At 47.3% G+C, this 16,471-nt stretch overlaps 1 protein-coding gene across 1 annotated transcript in view; it reads right to left on the bottom strand.

Annotated features, from left to right (window-relative positions):
* LOC144752366 (E3 ubiquitin-protein ligase TRIM39-like) overlaps positions 1–16,471 on the bottom strand; it is a 296,195-nt gene that overhangs the window by 87,110 nt on the left and 192,614 nt on the right. The window contains exons 6-7 of the mRNA XM_078640300.1: positions 3,593–3,613; positions 3,476–3,502 (exon numbers count right to left, since the gene is read on the bottom strand). Of these exons, the coding sequence (XP_078496426.1) occupies positions 3,476–3,502; positions 3,593–3,613 (48 nt within the window). The remainder of the gene's footprint in view (positions 1–3,475; positions 3,503–3,592; positions 3,614–16,471) is intronic.

The following is a 16,471-nucleotide window of genomic DNA, read 5'->3' as shown; positions in this document are numbered from 1 at the left end:
TGGAGCTTTGTTGCTGGCATTCACACCTGACCGAGCGACAAGAGGCAGTGCTGCGCTACAGGCACGATGACCGTTAATGCTATCACATAAAAATTCCAGCTAGAACCTGCACATTAGAGGGCCCCTCCGCCACCTCCCATAATAATGTGCACGGCCTGGGGGCAGTCACGGGAGTGTGCAGACAAACACAAGGAAATGAGCACTCCACCCCGCCCCATGGTGAGCTTCACACTGCCGCAGGAAATCCTGCGTCGTGAAATGCGTGGCAGAGCACCCAAACCCATTGACGTTTTTTGTATTGTAACTTTTTCTGCGCTAATTTTTTACTTAAGCTATCCTATTTTCCTCCAACCCTGAAACAAAGTTTGAGAAAAGAGCAGAAAGGATTCTATTTACAGATTCATTACAGACGCCTAGCAAACACGCATGGTAAATAAAACAAGCAGTGAATAATACACATCCACGCAATAAAAAATAAAATAAATAACACAGTGGCACATATCAGAAGGCTGCTGGAGCAGCAAAGAAAGAAAGGGCATAGAGAGGAACAATGGATTATAAGGACATTGGTTGACTGTGATTGGTTTAATTTTTTCCATTTTCCTCTCCTTTAGGTTTATAGGTAAGGTGGTACGTTATGTTGGTTTGCAAGCTGCTGTAATGAATAAAGTGAAGAAAGATGAGCATAATTCTCACTTCCGATCATGACACGGAATCACATTTTCTGTTTACCAAACATAGTCATTAATGTTGTGGGAGAGGATGTGGCTTAACAGCCACAGCAGCAGACGTTGAAGCTAGGGAACCAGGTTTGAGTCTCAGCGTGAGACTCTGCATCCTCGGATTCCTGGCAAATCTCCCTGCCAAAAAATGTACGTGTCCATCTGTATTGTAACTGGTGCTCATGTAAAGCGCTCTGATCCCTTAGAGTCGAATTTGCACTATATAAAACTGCAAAAAAAAGCAAATTAAAAACGTGATCCCAGACTGGGGTTGATCCTGAAAACAAAACCGCCCATGCTTCTCCCGCAATCGCTGTATCGGTTCCATAGCGAAGAGCAAATTTAATTTCAAGCATTGGGTCTTATAAATAGACCTTTTTAGGTATTAGCATTGCTCCGTTGCTTTAGTCCCACCCCCTCCACACACACAGGAAAGTTAAACATCTAGGACATTTCATGTCACATGGGCAGACCATGGTTTATAAAGGGCAGCTGGTGAAGAAATACCAGGCATGACACGTTCTAGAATGTACGAGAGGCTGCTTTCCTTCAAAAGAAAGAATGCACTTGAAAAATAAAATACCCTTGCTCTTTGAAATGCATATTCATGCTAGTGAAAAGGAGACGGAGGTAGACTGAGATTCCCTTTATAATGGAGGGAAGTGGAAAGTGACTGCAGAGTTCAGGCAGTCAGTAAATACATATGGGCCGAAAAGAAATAATGGTCACCAGGAAAGTAGCACTTTCCCAAGCAGCCTACTAAAGTCTCGGCCAGAGCAGCGCATGCGCTGGGTCAGGCCGAGACCTAAAAAAGAGAAGAAAGACTACGATTCCGGACCCAAACACTAGATGGCGGAATAATGCACATCATAGTGAATCCAGAAAGATTCACGCTGCAAAAATGTATATACATTTAGAGATGTATTGTATGTTTCGTGCAAATTACAGATTTTTGAATAAAGTGAAAATGTGCTATGGCTGCACTCTAACAAGCAAGCATTAATGACTGTCAGTTGAATTCCTTTCCTTTAGCAACCAAGCAAAAAGCAATAATCCAAAGCATGATGGTTACTTCCTCTTTTTGTGTGATAAAAATGTCTTCATATTCAAGTCGCTCACCCCAGATTAATTATTCTGTATCCCTACAGCCACTTGTAAGCACAAATGAGTCATGGACGCACCCATAGATGCACTTTGGCCTCAGGTAAGTCATGGCACTGTTTTGTCACTCCAAGTACACGTAATGTATTTGTGTGGCTTTGTGTGACCCCAGTGTTATGGCTGTCAGACAGCCACAAGGATGCTAATCACAGAACACTGCTGCTAATATGTGCTGCCAAGGTACATTTCCAGAGTCATTGTCTTCCCTCTTCCCCTAATGTTCACCAGCGGCACAAGCACTGAAACACAGTGAGACCAAGGAAACACGAACAAAACAAAGGAAGCAATGGGGATGGCTACAGTGGTTGCCTGGAAGTTTATATTCCAAAGACACTAGTCTGACTGTAATAACTGAGGTCAGACAGTGGTTTAGACAATGCAGATTACAACAAAAGAGACTTTAAGTAACTCACTCTTCTAATATAAATACATTCCTATGCCAGATTAAACCTCAAATGGTCAGAACTCTCAGGACCACTGACAGGAATCAGACAGGAAAGAAATGAGAAGGGAGAGAAAAGCCTCAAGAACCAAATACAAGAGTCCACAGGAGTCTCAGAATCCAAGAAAGGTACACAACAGAGGAGGGCCAGGTGCAAACTAGCAACAGTAGTAAAACCCACCAAATCCCAGTGTTTCCAGGCAAAGAAGCTAAACCCTACTGACCTTAAATAGGTGTCTTCCTTCATTCCCCTGGAGGTAATACAAAGTAACAGAAACAGCACTAATGGAAAGCCATGTGTTTGTAAAAAACTCAAGGCTCAATTTCCCATGCTAAGATTGCTGCTGGGCGCGCTTGCTCCTGTATGCCTGTTTCATTTCCTACTTACATGAAGGCCATCGCATTTAGAGAATGCAAATGAAGCAGCCCGAGGAAACCTTTTCTCTCTCTCACCAGGCTCTAGAGGGACCAAGGCATTAATTTCTCATAAATGGAAGGATGGCTGTACCGTCCTCTGCCTTTGTTAAGTCCCTGAAAACTTGACACCTAGGCCCCCATTAGGATGACGGGCAGACTTTGTCCGCCCTCCATCCCATCGGAAACAGGAAACGTCCGCCATAAGGGCGGGGGTCCCGATGGTGGCATTAGGATGCGCCCGCCACAGTGGCGGGCACATCCTGTATTTTTACCATTGCGGTGGGCGGTGCTGAAAGCATGCCTTTCCATGGCGGCATTGCCGCCATGGAAAGGAATTCAAATTGTCCCATCATAATATAGCTGGCGGTGTCTCATAGACACCGCCACCATATTATACCTTTTCCGCCCCGGTCCTTTGCGACCGGGGCGGAAAAGAGGCGGGCGGTCTTATTGTCCGCCGCGGTCCCCCCGCCATCCTAATATGGTGGGGCGTTTTCAGATCAAGGATGGCGGGCGGATTGTCCCCGCCAGGCCGGCGGTGGCTACCGCCAGCCTGGCAGGGGCAAACCGCCCGCCATCCTAATGGGCCCCCTAGTGTGGCTCCAGTTTGTCATAACCAATTGCTTTAGTTCACTGTAACTCTTGGTAGCTGCAGCTATGTACCCTCAGTTTCAAGAAGACATTCTAGAGCATTTAGGGTGTTGGAAAATCAATCAAAATCACTTGTACTCACATGCAAAGCCTTTGACGTATTTCCACTCTGAAAATAAGAAGTAGACAGAAGATTTATGAAGTCATATATAACAATGGCAAATGGCATGAGTCATTTTTTACCATTAATAAAACTTACCCAGTTCAGCTGGAAATGTTGCTGTTTACAAAAAAAGAAATAATACATTAGATTCTAAATATTCAACAACAAATTACTAAATGTTATTTCTTTTAAGTGAAATCACTCCTCTAACCTCCGCCTCCCCCAATGTAATTACCACACAATTGATTTAGGACCACTGTAATTCCAAGGCAGGTCCGACTCCTTACTGCAAGTTTTGTCCCTGTCCCAGGAAACACAGGAACCAGGTACTACTGCAAGCTCAGTAAATTGTCTTTCAGGGTGTAGCAGATTGTCAAAGCTTACTCTTCGAGGATGGTGTGGAGCAAAACCTATAGTTGTGCCTAAACATAAAGTACTCTCAATAATTACAGGGCCTGATTCACAAAAGGGCCTCCACACCCGTGGCAGAGCCCCTGCAGTCATGGTGGAATCTCTACACTTGTGGCGGAGGCCCAGTCATGGGGAAAATCTCCACCCTTGTGGCGGAGGCCCTGCAGTCATTGTGGAATCTATACACTCGTGGTGGAGCCCCTGCAGTCATGGGGAATCTCCACACTTGTGGCAGAACCCCTCCAGTAAGGGGGTAATCTCCACACTTATGGCGGAACCCCTGCAGTCGTGGAGGAATCGCCGCACTTGTGGCGGAGTCCCTGCAGTCATGGTGGAATCTACACACTTGTGGCGGAGTCCCTGCAGTCATGGTGGAATCTCCTCATTCATGGCGGAACCCCTGCAGTCGTGGAGGAATCGCTGCACTTGTGGCGGAGTCCCTGTAGTAATGGAGGAATCTCCACACTCGTGGCAGAGCCCCTGCAGTCATGGTGGAATCTCCTCACTCATGGTGGAGCCCCTGCAGTCGTGGTGGGATCTCCACATTCGTGGCGGAGCCCCTGCAGTTGTGGTGGAATCTCCACACTTGCGGCGGAGCCCCTGCAGTCATGGTGGAATCTCCACACTCGTGGTGGAGCCCCTGCAGTTGGGGTGGAATCTCCACACTCGTGGCGGAGCCCCTGCAGTTGTGGTGGAATCTCCACACTCGTGGTGGAGCACCTGCAGTCATGGGGGAATCTCCACACTCGTGGCAGAGCCCCTGCAGTCATGGGGGAATCTCCACACTCCTGGCGGGGCCCCTGCCATCATGATGGAATCTCCTCACTCATGGTGGAGCCCCTGCAGTCGTGGTGGGATCTCCACATTCGTGGCGGAGCCCCTGCAGTTGTGGTGGAATCGCCACACTTGCGGCGGAGCCCCTGCAGTCATGGTGGAATCTCCACACTCGTGGTGGAGCCCCTGCAGTTGTGGTGGGATCTCCACACTCGTGGTGGAGCCCCTGCAGACATGGTGGAATCTCCACACTCGTGGCAGAGACCCTGCAGTCGTGATGGAATCTCCTCAATCGTGGCGGAGCCCCTCCAAACTGGAGTGAGAAAGAGAGTTCAGGAAGGGAAAGGAAAGGAGGTAGAAAGCATAAGAGCTGCTGAAGGTCCCTCGCCGTGGATTTCCTAATTCAGCCTACAAGCCCCTCTAAATCCCCAGTCTAAAAGTTTGCCCCTAAAATGCGTAAGCAACTGAGCGCTAAGAGGAAGCCAGACAAGAATGATGCACCATGGTGCGGGAAACTTCCAGTCAGTGGGAGAGAGAGAATCTAGGAAATCAAGAAAAGCTCAATAGCAGTAGAAGAGGTTCCTCGGGACAAAAATAGGAAAATCTTCAAATAAAAGTATTAAAAAGTTGAGGAGGGGGATCACCACATATGTTAAGCTGGAGTGTATGATCTGTAAAATGAGGTTCAGCTTAAAGAAATACATTAGCAGATCCTAGTAGTGCTGGAAAAAGTAGTGCGCAGATTAGAACCCCAGTTTTATGTCTGAGGCCACAACCAAAAAAGAAAAAAAGGCAGGGAGCTAAACAGCACCATAGTAGATCAGAATTGCTAAAGGTAGTTGCTAATATCAAAATGTTGAGGAATATTTCTACAAAGGATTTTGCACTGTTCAGTTTTATAGATAAACAGAGTTATTTTTTCCACAAACAATAACAAGTAGAAGCAGCTCATTCATCCCTGGGGTCAAATGTCATCTGTCTTTGTACAGATAAGGATGCAACGCAGGCAATTCTTTTTTAAGTGCCGCCAAATCCTTTTTTAAGAGAAAACTGTGAGCTAAAACAGAACCATGCTTATCTGGCTAAGCCTACTGATCAGAAGCGGAGACTAGATGCTGGGAGGAGCTGGTGGGACAATGCTGGTTCTCAAGGAAGGATAGTTACCATAACCTTTACTAACGACAGAGTGCCAGATTTGAGGGGTTAGAATAGGTTACACAGCTGGCAGCTCGAAGAGCGACAGAGGGAAAATTACTTTAGTATTTGGGGGAGGCCCCATTGAGGAAAGAGAGCTGCTCAGGACAGCTATTATCCCCTGGAATAGTGGAGGGGCAGATGAGATCAATTGTTAGGCGACAGGGCTCCCGCGAGCCAGTTCGAGTCCTAATATGAAACATTCATGGGTTTGAAACATTCATGGATATGGAAAACCACATTCCATTTTGTTCCTTCAGGAATCCTGGCTGTTGGAGTGCCCTGTAGTGGCGGGTTTGTTGCCATGGCCCAGAACTCTAGGGCCTCACCAAGAGGAAGATCACTGGGTGGATTTCTAACATTAGTTTCAGTCTGGAAAGAAGGTAACAAGGCTCCAAACCTCTAGCTCATGGGCTCTCACTTGTCTAATTGACCTGTATGGAAATATGCAGGGGTTTAAGCAAGCGATATGTTTAAATGTGTATATACTGCCAATTTCCCCTCTCCCGGTCAATGATGTTTAGAGATTTCCCTAATGCCCTGTTAGTGGTAGGAGGGGACTTTAATGAGAAAATCAGCCTTTAATGATCTTCATGATGCTACGAAAGAATTGCGCTTAGTGCTAAATATCCTAGAGTGCATCTTTTCTGAAATCCCCAGGGAAGGAGATGCAAAGGTTTTGCATTCGCTAGTGGAATTGAATTTCATTAATGTAAATGGTAGGTGTCAAGGTGATATTCCAGCTAGGAGATCAATGAAGTATGGCAAAAGCAAACTGCCCATTGACTATGTGATGATCCCAGTTCACCAGTTCGATCAGGTGAAAAATGTTAAAGAGATGTAGTTAGGGAGACATCTTGACCTCAACTTGGAGTTTACGCCCATATGTTGCAACCTGTCTGGAGGTGGTTTACCAAATAGAATTAGAGTCCAGATTACGGAACATGCATTGCAAGCACATTCTACAGTGGATTTTGAGCCCTTCCCCTTAGAAGTAGGCCAAGATGGACTGTACTGACACTGTAGGCTAACTAAGAAATTGCTACTTAAAATTAAGAAGGCAAAAGGGGATTTGTGCCTAGGTAACAGTCCAAGAGATTAAAGGAACTCTTGGTTTGATGATGAATGTCGGGGAAAGTAGCAGGGTGGTAAACAGATAGTTTTGGAACTTAAATGATTGCCTCAAAAGCACACTACAGGGACCTGTGTACGTCTAAAAAGAGGGAGTACTGTAAGTCAAACTGGGAGGCAATGTTTGCGACACTGGCTGAAAAGAATAGTAAAGAGTTCTGGTGGCTAGTGAACTCTAACCCTCCCTTCACCTTCCTTGCTAGAGGCTCAAGTAAGTGAAGAAGACTGGGCTGTGTTTATCTCCGCTTTATACAGCGGAGGAAGTATGGAGAATAGATTAGTGATCCAAGATAGCTCTGAAGGCGACATTGAGATGATGGGCAATACTCAGACATCAGTGATTTTGTCAGATATAATCTGTAAAATGAAAGCTTCTAGGGCAGGATGGTCTCCCATTGGTGATATTTAAAAAAAAAAATCTTTTTATTAAAAAAAGAAACAATTCAAGAAAATAAGTTCTCAGGTGAATGCCATCAATTCCAACGCACAGGTTACAGTTCAATAGAGAGTGAAATGATCTACAGTCAATGATTAGGGTCCGTCGGATTCTTGCACTGCCTCATCCAGGCCTGACATGGGCGGGTCACAAATGTCTCCCCGATGACTTTTCCACGCCCCCCAAATCTTACCCCACTTCCGCGGGCAACCCCGGTCCACATAAACTGACTTTTCTCTGAACATACACCAATCAAGGTCCTCCGCCCACTTGGTGACCCGGGGCAGCTGGCTAGCCCCCCAAAGTTGAGCAATATTCCACTTAGCCACCCTATACGTCAACGTAACCCACTGTTTCTGATACACACTTAAATCGGATGGTTCCCAAACATTCAATAGACATCTCCGAGCCTCTGGCGTCACCTCCACTCCCAACACCTCTCCCAACTCGGCATGGATCCCGGCTAAATACGTCTGTATCTTGTCACAATGCCACAATGTATGCATCAAGGTACCCTCTTCTCCGCACTCTCTCCTACAAGCACTGCTCTCAGCCTGCCCCATTTGCACCAGACGCGGCCCCGTGATATAAGCCCTATGCAGGATCTTTAGCTGCACCAATCAGAGCCGCATCTGGATAGCCACCACCTTAGGAGAGGACACCGCTTCCACCCAATCCTCATCATCTAACTCTAGCCCATCCACACTCCACTGAGCTCTAACTTTCAACAATGGGTTCTCGGAATGATTAACCAGTTTTCGATAAATCAGCGATATTGTTTTCTCCGGGATATGCCCATCCAAAACCCGGTCCTCCAGAGGGGACGCCTCTGGAAGATCCATGTCTTTAGGGACATGTGCAGCAAAAGCATGCCTCACCTGCAGATAACGGAAGTACTCATTTTGGTGCAATTTATATTGCTCCACAAGGGACTCAAACATGTGGACCGAGCCTTTCCCCCAAACATCCTTTATCCTAGTAATTCCGATGAGGTCCCATTGATCGAAACCTTTGGTCTCCACATGCTGCCCAGCTTCTCAGAGTTAAATAGAGGGGTGGCCAGTGTGAGTTTACCCTCACACCCAAGACCTTTATTGGCAGCGTGCCACACCCGTATCACATGAGAAGTCGAACCAGTCAGAGGAAATCTACCAGGTCTAGAATACAAAGCTCTATCAATCATCCCTCCAGGGACCTGACCTCGATCCATGGCGTAGCCCGGATCTCCTGGGATCCCATACACTATATGGTTCACTGCAGCCAACTGAGAGGCCCAGTAGTACTTGCGCAAATCTGGAAGCCCGATCCCACCATCATACCAAGGGAGGGTCAACTTGCTAAAAGATATACGGGTGCTGCCACCCTAGAGGAGCTGCCTCTGGAGGGCCTCAATCTCCCTAAAATATGCGCCCGACACTGGGTCCATCGAGTTCTGCAAAGCATACAAAAACCAAGGCAGTGTCATCATCTTGAACAACACAGCCCTCCCAAGCAGGGAGAGAGGAAGGGACCTCCAGCGTTCCACGTCTTTCCTACACCTGCTCAACGGAGAAGCCAAATTACTCTCATATCGCAGCTTAGGGTCAAGCGTAATATATATACCCAGGTACCGAAATCCCGACGTCTCAATCCGCACAGGACACGACTGCGGGATCACAGGCGGGTCACCCACCACCACGAACATCACCGATTTAGCCCAGTTAATGACCAATCCAGAGTACCTGCTAAAGATAGCAAACACATACAGGAAATTCCGAAAGGAATCCCCTGGCCTAGTGAGGTAGAGCAACACGTCATCGGCATACAGCGAAATCTTATCTTCCCATTCGGAAGTCCACCGCAAACCCCGGATCGACCTATCCCATCTCAACCATGCAGCCAGCGGCTCCATCGCGAGTGCGAAGAGTAGCGGGGAGAGTGAGCACCCCTGCCTGGTGCCCCTTTCTAACTGAAAATCACGAGACTTGCAATTATTAACAATCACTCTGGCTAGGGGCTTTGTGTATAACTGGCGCACCCAGCTGATAAACTCACTTCCAAAGCCCAACTTCTCCAACACAGCACATAAATACCGCCCCTCCACCCTATCGTATGCCATCGATGCATCCAAGGAGACCAACACCGTCGGCTCATGTATTTTCGAGGCCCCCCGAGGACCCCTTGCTACCGGCGCAGATTCAACGCCGTATTTTGACGCGGCATAAATCCGGACTGATCCGGATGAATCAGAGACATAATCACCATGACAAGCCTGGTCGCTAGGAGTTTCGCCAATATCTTGAGCTCTGTGTTTAGGAGCGATATGGGCCTATAAGAGGAGCATTGTGTCCTGGGTTTGCCCACTTTATGAAGGACCACTACGTTAGCGACACGTTGATCATAAGGAAGCTCACCGCACTCCTTAGTCTCCATAAACATGGCACGCATATAGGGTGCCAGTTTATTTGCGTTCAACTTATACAGTTCAATAGATATCCCGTTCGGACCAGTCGCTTTACCCGATTTTATCTGCTAATCAATTGGGCCACCTCGTTGTCCGTCAATGCGGAGTCAAGGTAACTTCTGTCCTCCTCTGACAAACAAGGCATAACAATGTCTCTAATCACCTCACTGTTCTCTGCCACCGTGAAAGCATTCCCGGCTGTGTAGACCCCCTGGTAATAGTCAGCAAACTTGTCTGCCACCGCCAGCGGATCCGTGTGCATCCGTGACCCCGACCCCTCCAACTCCGGTACAAGCATTGAAGCCCGCTCCCCACGCTCAAGCCAAGCAATCAACTTCCCGGCCTTATCCCCGTGTTCATATATCCGTCTCTGGACCGCAGCATGACTCGCCACTGCTCTATCGTGGAAAAGTGCTCTATACTCCTCCTCTCGGAGACGCAACTGATGGAGGTCCGCCGGTGTATACGTCTTAGCTATCTTCTCTTCAAAGTGCGCGATTTCGGCCTCCTTCTGAACCACTTCCGCCTGCGCTCTCTTTTTCTTCCCAGACACCAGGGACAATTCCTCACCCCTCGCCACAGTCTTATACGCCTCCCAAAAAGTTTGAGCGGAGTCCACTGAACCCATATTCTCCAGAAAGTATCGATCTGACATCTGAAGAATTTCCCTCTTAATGGTGGGGTCTTTCAACTGCCAAGCACTAAGGGGGGCGACCCTGCCCACTGCCGGCAACTCTAGGTCAAGATCCAACCACAACGAGAGTGATCAGATATTCCCCTCCCAAGGTAACGCGCCTCTCGGATCCTAGGCACCATTGCCGCCGGAAACAGCATATAGTCCAGCCTAGACAGGCTACCATGAGCCGCCGAGACGTGCGTATAGTGCGTGGTCATCGGGTTGCGCGTGTGACAACCGTCTATCAAACCCAGCGCCGCCAGGAAGTCTGGCAACCATTTCTGCGATTGTCTGAGCGCACGGGGGGCTACGGTCCATCTCGCCATCTAGCACTGAATTAAAATCACCACCAAACACCAAATCTTCAAGAGGCATGGAAAGGAAGACCTTGCCCCCATTGGACGGACGGACCTAGGCCTAGGGACTCTGCCAAACTGCACTCATGACCGTGTGGTGTACTCTGGAGAGGCGCTCCGCGCACTCCAACCTCAGAAAGACCTTGCTTGCTACCACACGCACATTGAGGGCACACCCTTCTCCAACTGTGCGCACTGCAATCCGACCCCCCGGAGCTCAACTAAATCCGAACTAAAACTTGGACTCCTTAATTGCCGCTCCCTTCCCAAACATGCCCTTGAAACCAACCTGCTAATACAAGATCTGGATCTTGACCTACTTTTTTTAACTGAGACATGGCTATCAGATAGCTCCGATTCAGACATCGTATCGGCCCTCCCCACTGGGTACCTCTGCCAAGCCTTACATAGACCAAAAGGGAGGTGAGGGGGGGTTGCCATAATCTTCAGGGACAAATATACCTGTAGAACTTCCAACGCCTATATCGAGGACTGCGAGAGTTGTCAGTTCTCCCTCCAAACCTCCCCAGCTCACTCTATGTCAGGGCTCTTAATTTATCGCCCCCCAGGTCCCCCCGGCAATTTCATCAACGCCGTCGTTGAGTCAGTGTCACAACTAGCATCTGCAACCTCCAACTTTCTCATGTTAGGTGACCTAAACCTCCATTTCATGGACCCTTCGGACCGGACAGCCTCCGACCTTCGGCTAGACCTGATGTCACTCGATATCCGATTGGTTAACAACGAGCCTACCCATGAGAAGGGACACCTACTGGATACCCTCTTTACAAACGTAGCAACTATCACCACTAAACCACCCATGCCCCTTCCATGGACGGACCATTTTCTGGTCCCTATCGCCTGGGAAATTTCCACCATGAACCTCCCTACCACTAAAATTCAGGTAACCGACAGACGGTGGCATAAACTTACACCGGGGGAATGGGCCACCGTCCTTGCAGAATCTACCCCCGAGCTCTCGACCGACCCTATTACAGCCGATAAGCAGCTGGAGGAGTGGATTACCGGCTCCCTAGACACACTTCTCCCTAAAACAGTGACCTTTAAACATCCCAAACGAATACCAGCGGCTCCATGGTACACCCCAGAACTTAAAGCTCTGCGCCAAGAGTGTAAGAGAACAGAACGCTCTTGGAGGAGAAATAAATCGAAGAGCGACAAAGATAGCTACTCGACCTCCCTTCTAACCTACAAAACCGCTATACGAAAAACCAAAAGCGCGTTTTTTAAGGAAAGAATAGAGAAAGCGGGATGCTCTAGTAAGGAATCTTATGTCATCCTTAAAGAGCTTTTAAAAACCCCAGAACAGGGACCAAGACAACCCACAGATCCCAAAGCTGATCAGGAAAAATGCCAACAATTGGCTAACTTCTTTCATAAAAAGGTCCAAACAATTCTTGACTCAATCCCCCTTACGAAGTCATGTGATGAAAACGATCCCCCATACCTCTCAACACCTACTTGTCTCTCCTCTTGGGGGCAAGTCACAACGGAGGAGGTAGGAAACACGTTGAATTCCATAAAGAGTGGATCTCCCAGGGACCCCGCCCCTTTCCGGATTCTTAAGGAAGTAGCTCCCACGATTACCCCCCCCCTGACACACCTGATCAATGCCTCACTCCAACAGGGAGTTGTACCCCCGAGCTGGAAGAAGGCCGTCGTAAAAGCCTTACTCAAGAAACCCTCCCTCGACCCCGAAAACTTGGCCAACTACAGGCCTATTTCCCTACTCCCGGGAGTAAGTAAGATCGCTGAAAAGTTGGTCAACAGGAAACTCTCCCAGTTTTTGGAGAGTAACAACAAATTAAAGAGCTCACAGACGGGCTTTCGTCCAGGTCAGGGCACTGACATCGCCCTCCTGGCCGCGGTTGAGGAAGCCAGAACATTGCTTGACGACGGAGGATCAGTGGCAGTGATCCTCCTCGACCTCAGCGCGGCATTCGATACCGTCAACCACCAACTCCTCATCAAAAGACTCAAGAGAGTAGGGGTGGAAGGCTCTGCCCTTTCTTGGATCTCATCCTTCCTAGATCAACGGACCTATCAGATCTGGGAAAAGAACGCCCGCTCCTCCGAAATTCCCCTCCAATGTGGCGTGCCTCAGGGCTCCTCCCTGAGCCCCACTCTATTTAATATCTATATGTCCACATTGGAGGAGGTTATCACCCCTTTCGGAGTGAGCGTCGTCAGCTACGCCGACGACACACAACTAGTGGTGTCTCTATCCCATCCCAGACAACAATCAGCAGACTTATTTAACTGCCTTTCACAGGTCCATCTCTGGATGAACAACTCAGCCCTAAAATTAAATGGGACAAAAACCGAAGTTTTACTCCTCGGTCCAAAAGGGCTCACGCTCTCCCCGAACATCTGGCCAGCCTGTATGGGCCCCCCCCCTGACCCGAAAGTAGAGGTAAAAAGCCTAGGGGTATGGCTCGACTCGGACCTCTCATTCACTGTGCAGGCAAACAAAGTAGCCGGGACTTGCTTTGGGCTCCTGAAATCACTAAGGAAAGTCCTGCCCCTTTTGCCCTTTAACTCCCAAAAATTGCTTATTCAAGGCTTGATAATCTCAAGGCTTGACTATAGTAATGTGATCTACCTAGGTGCCCCTGAGGCGACCCTCACCAAGCTTCAAAGAATCCAGAATACTGCGGCCCGGATTATCACAAATACCCCTGCCAGAACCTCCGCCAAACCTGCCCTCAAACTCCTCCACTGGCTTCCCATAAGGGAGCGGGTCAAATTCAAGGCCTTGTGTCTAGCCCACAAACTACTTCAAAAGCAAGGTCCCCCCGCTCTCAGTAAACTTATTACACCCTATAGACCCACGAGATCTCTCCGGTCGGACACAGAAAACCTCATCACCACCCCCAGATTTAAGAAAACCCGCTCAGGCGGAAGACGCTTTTCAGTCCAAACCGCACGTCTTTGGAACTCGCTCCCCCGCGACCTGAGACTAGAAACACGGTATCTTCACTTCAGGAAGCGGCTTAAAACTCATCTTTTTCCCCAATGATTCACGCCCACTCTAAACATTGACCCCCTGCCCCCCCCCTTTCCTTTTTTAACCGTCCTGAACTGGCCCAAACCAAAGAGATAGGGTGCCTAGCGCTGGGATACCTTATGGTGACTATGCGCTCTACAAAAATAAATAATAATAATAATAATAATAATTGGTGATATTTAAAAAAGATCCAATGAAATGAGGATCCATCCTGAGTAGTTTATTTTGTTGCTAGTGAGCTCCCTCCCAGAGTCTTGGAAGAGGGCTATAGTGAAGCCCATTCATAAACAGGGTAAAATGGATCATCCAGCTAACTATCGTTTGATCTTGCTTTTAGATATCCTGTCCAAATTGTATGCCCAATCTTTATTAAAGCGTCCAAGCGGCCTAGGCCTTTGATACTGTTTGATTCCAGTGAAGCAAGGAGGATTTAGGCTGAATGCTCCATAATGGATCACTGTTTCACATTGTGGGGAGCCGCAACGAAGTCAATTGAGTCAGTAGGTGGACTTTGTTGCTGCTTCGTTAAATTCCAAGCAGCTTTCGACAAGGTGGCTAGAGATATGCTTTGGCACAAATTGCTTTTTTAATAATATGGGGGTTGGGCCAAACTAGACCAAAATAACAATTTACAACAAAAAGGTGTTTGGGCGTGCGTTTAAGTATTCAAAAACCACTTTCACAACTAAAGTGGTTAGATGTCTTTATTTCACCTTTCTATTTTTCATTTGATTATTAGATATCTTGACCATTTAAATCACGTCATCAAGAAAGACAATACATTTTTGGAAACAATGAGCATTACATCAACAAAATACAGCTCATATGTAATTCAACACATAAATGACCAAAAAGGAACAAAACATTACAAAAACTAACACAATAAACAGATCAGTCCTAAAATTGACACAAGAATAATGGTGGTGTCAACCTATTTATAAGTTCACAAACTAACAGACTGCCATCCACCGCAAGATGATAAAACATTTACAACAGGCATGTTGCCTTGCTTGTACACCGTGTTTAATCAGTAGAATGAGGGTGATTTCAGCTAGCAGGAGTAGGACGACGCGTTTCAGAACCCTATTTTTCTTTTATGGTTCTCCTCAGGACCAGGACAGATCAGACACTACAATATTATAAAAATGAGAAAAGTTTGCATCAGCTGAGAGTCCCTGTATTCCGATTGCCCAGAGCCCTAAGGTTAAATACGTTTTCTTACCATTCATGGGTGTTGATCCCGGGTGCTGTGTTTATCAGTGATTAGTAAGCAAAGTCGCTTGATGTAGAGAATTGCTAAAAGGTAGAGAAAGGTCGGGGCATTTACTACATACCAACTGACTTTAATATGTATGCACTCCATTAAAACATCACCCACGAGCCTTGGCTCGTGGTTCTAATGAGCACTGTCATCCATATACAACTTGACTTTTGTGTAAAATGAGAATTGCCAAACTATGGTTCCGGTAATGGATTTAGTCAAACGTCGTGTAGAATCAAGCCTTAGGGGCCGCCTATAAAACATAAACCGTTAGCACACGCTGTGGTTAAATTGCTGAAATCAAGACGCCAATGTGTGCAGTGTATTCATGATAGTAAGGACATACCTCACTGAGGATGAATTACGCGTGGGCAGTGCCCACAATTTATTTTTGGGATTCTTTCAGTTCAGCCATATTTCTAAGTTTAAACAAGCGTGCTGGAGCCCCATACTCGCTGTGTAAATGGCACCTGAAATGTAAATATGTAAAGCATTATCAATGCGTCTAGCCGTAGCCTGCGGCATAGAGATTTTATATAGCAGTTTGCGTAAGAGTAAAAAGAGAGACGCCATGGCTCACTGTGTTCTTTGCTAATCGGTCCCTTGTTACCGTTTGGAGACGCGTTTGTGTGTTTTATTTCTAAAAAACAAAATAATGAATTTACGTGAGAGCACCTAAGGCTGATCTCGGAGCATGAGTCTACTACATGTTGCCCATGTATTTATTACAGAAGTACTTGCCTGCTTAAAAGTCTTCGCTCTCTGTCAGCGTCTCTCTCCATCCGGCAGCAATTCAACAATGCATAAGTGATTGCTGATAGCAGGAAGACCTGCTTAACCAGATGGCTGCTTCACAAGATCCTCTGCTGTGCTGGACAGCAATGAAAACGGGTGTGGTCATGATGAGCTCAGCTTGTCATGAGCAAAGGAGCACTGTACTGCATGACGAGCTGAGCTCGTCATGAGCATGGAAGGGGTTAAGCATTTTCGTGTCGCGCGAGTGCGCAAGGAATGCTGGTACTTGTAGTTGAAGACACGTATTGTTTACATGAATGTAGTGTTTAAGCAGCTCTTATCGTGTTACCCAAAGTGCTTGTGTCACGGTGTGTTGCAGGCTGTGTCTCTAGACTTTGTAAATTTCAAACATACTCATCCATTCGTATAACGCTAATGAGCAAAGGAGATTGGTGGTGCTTGTAGTTAAATGAATTGAGACCCGGCATACAACATTTTATTTTGGCAATTCCCATAGTATAACACGAATC

This window comes from Lissotriton helveticus, chromosome 5_1, assembly GCF_964261635.1.
Source record: "Lissotriton helveticus chromosome 5_1, aLisHel1.1, whole genome shotgun sequence".
NCBI lineage: Eukaryota > Metazoa > Chordata > Amphibia > Caudata > Salamandridae > Lissotriton > Lissotriton helveticus.
The sequence above is the reverse complement of the archived record's forward strand: the minus strand, read 5'-3'. Positions and strand labels throughout refer to the sequence as shown.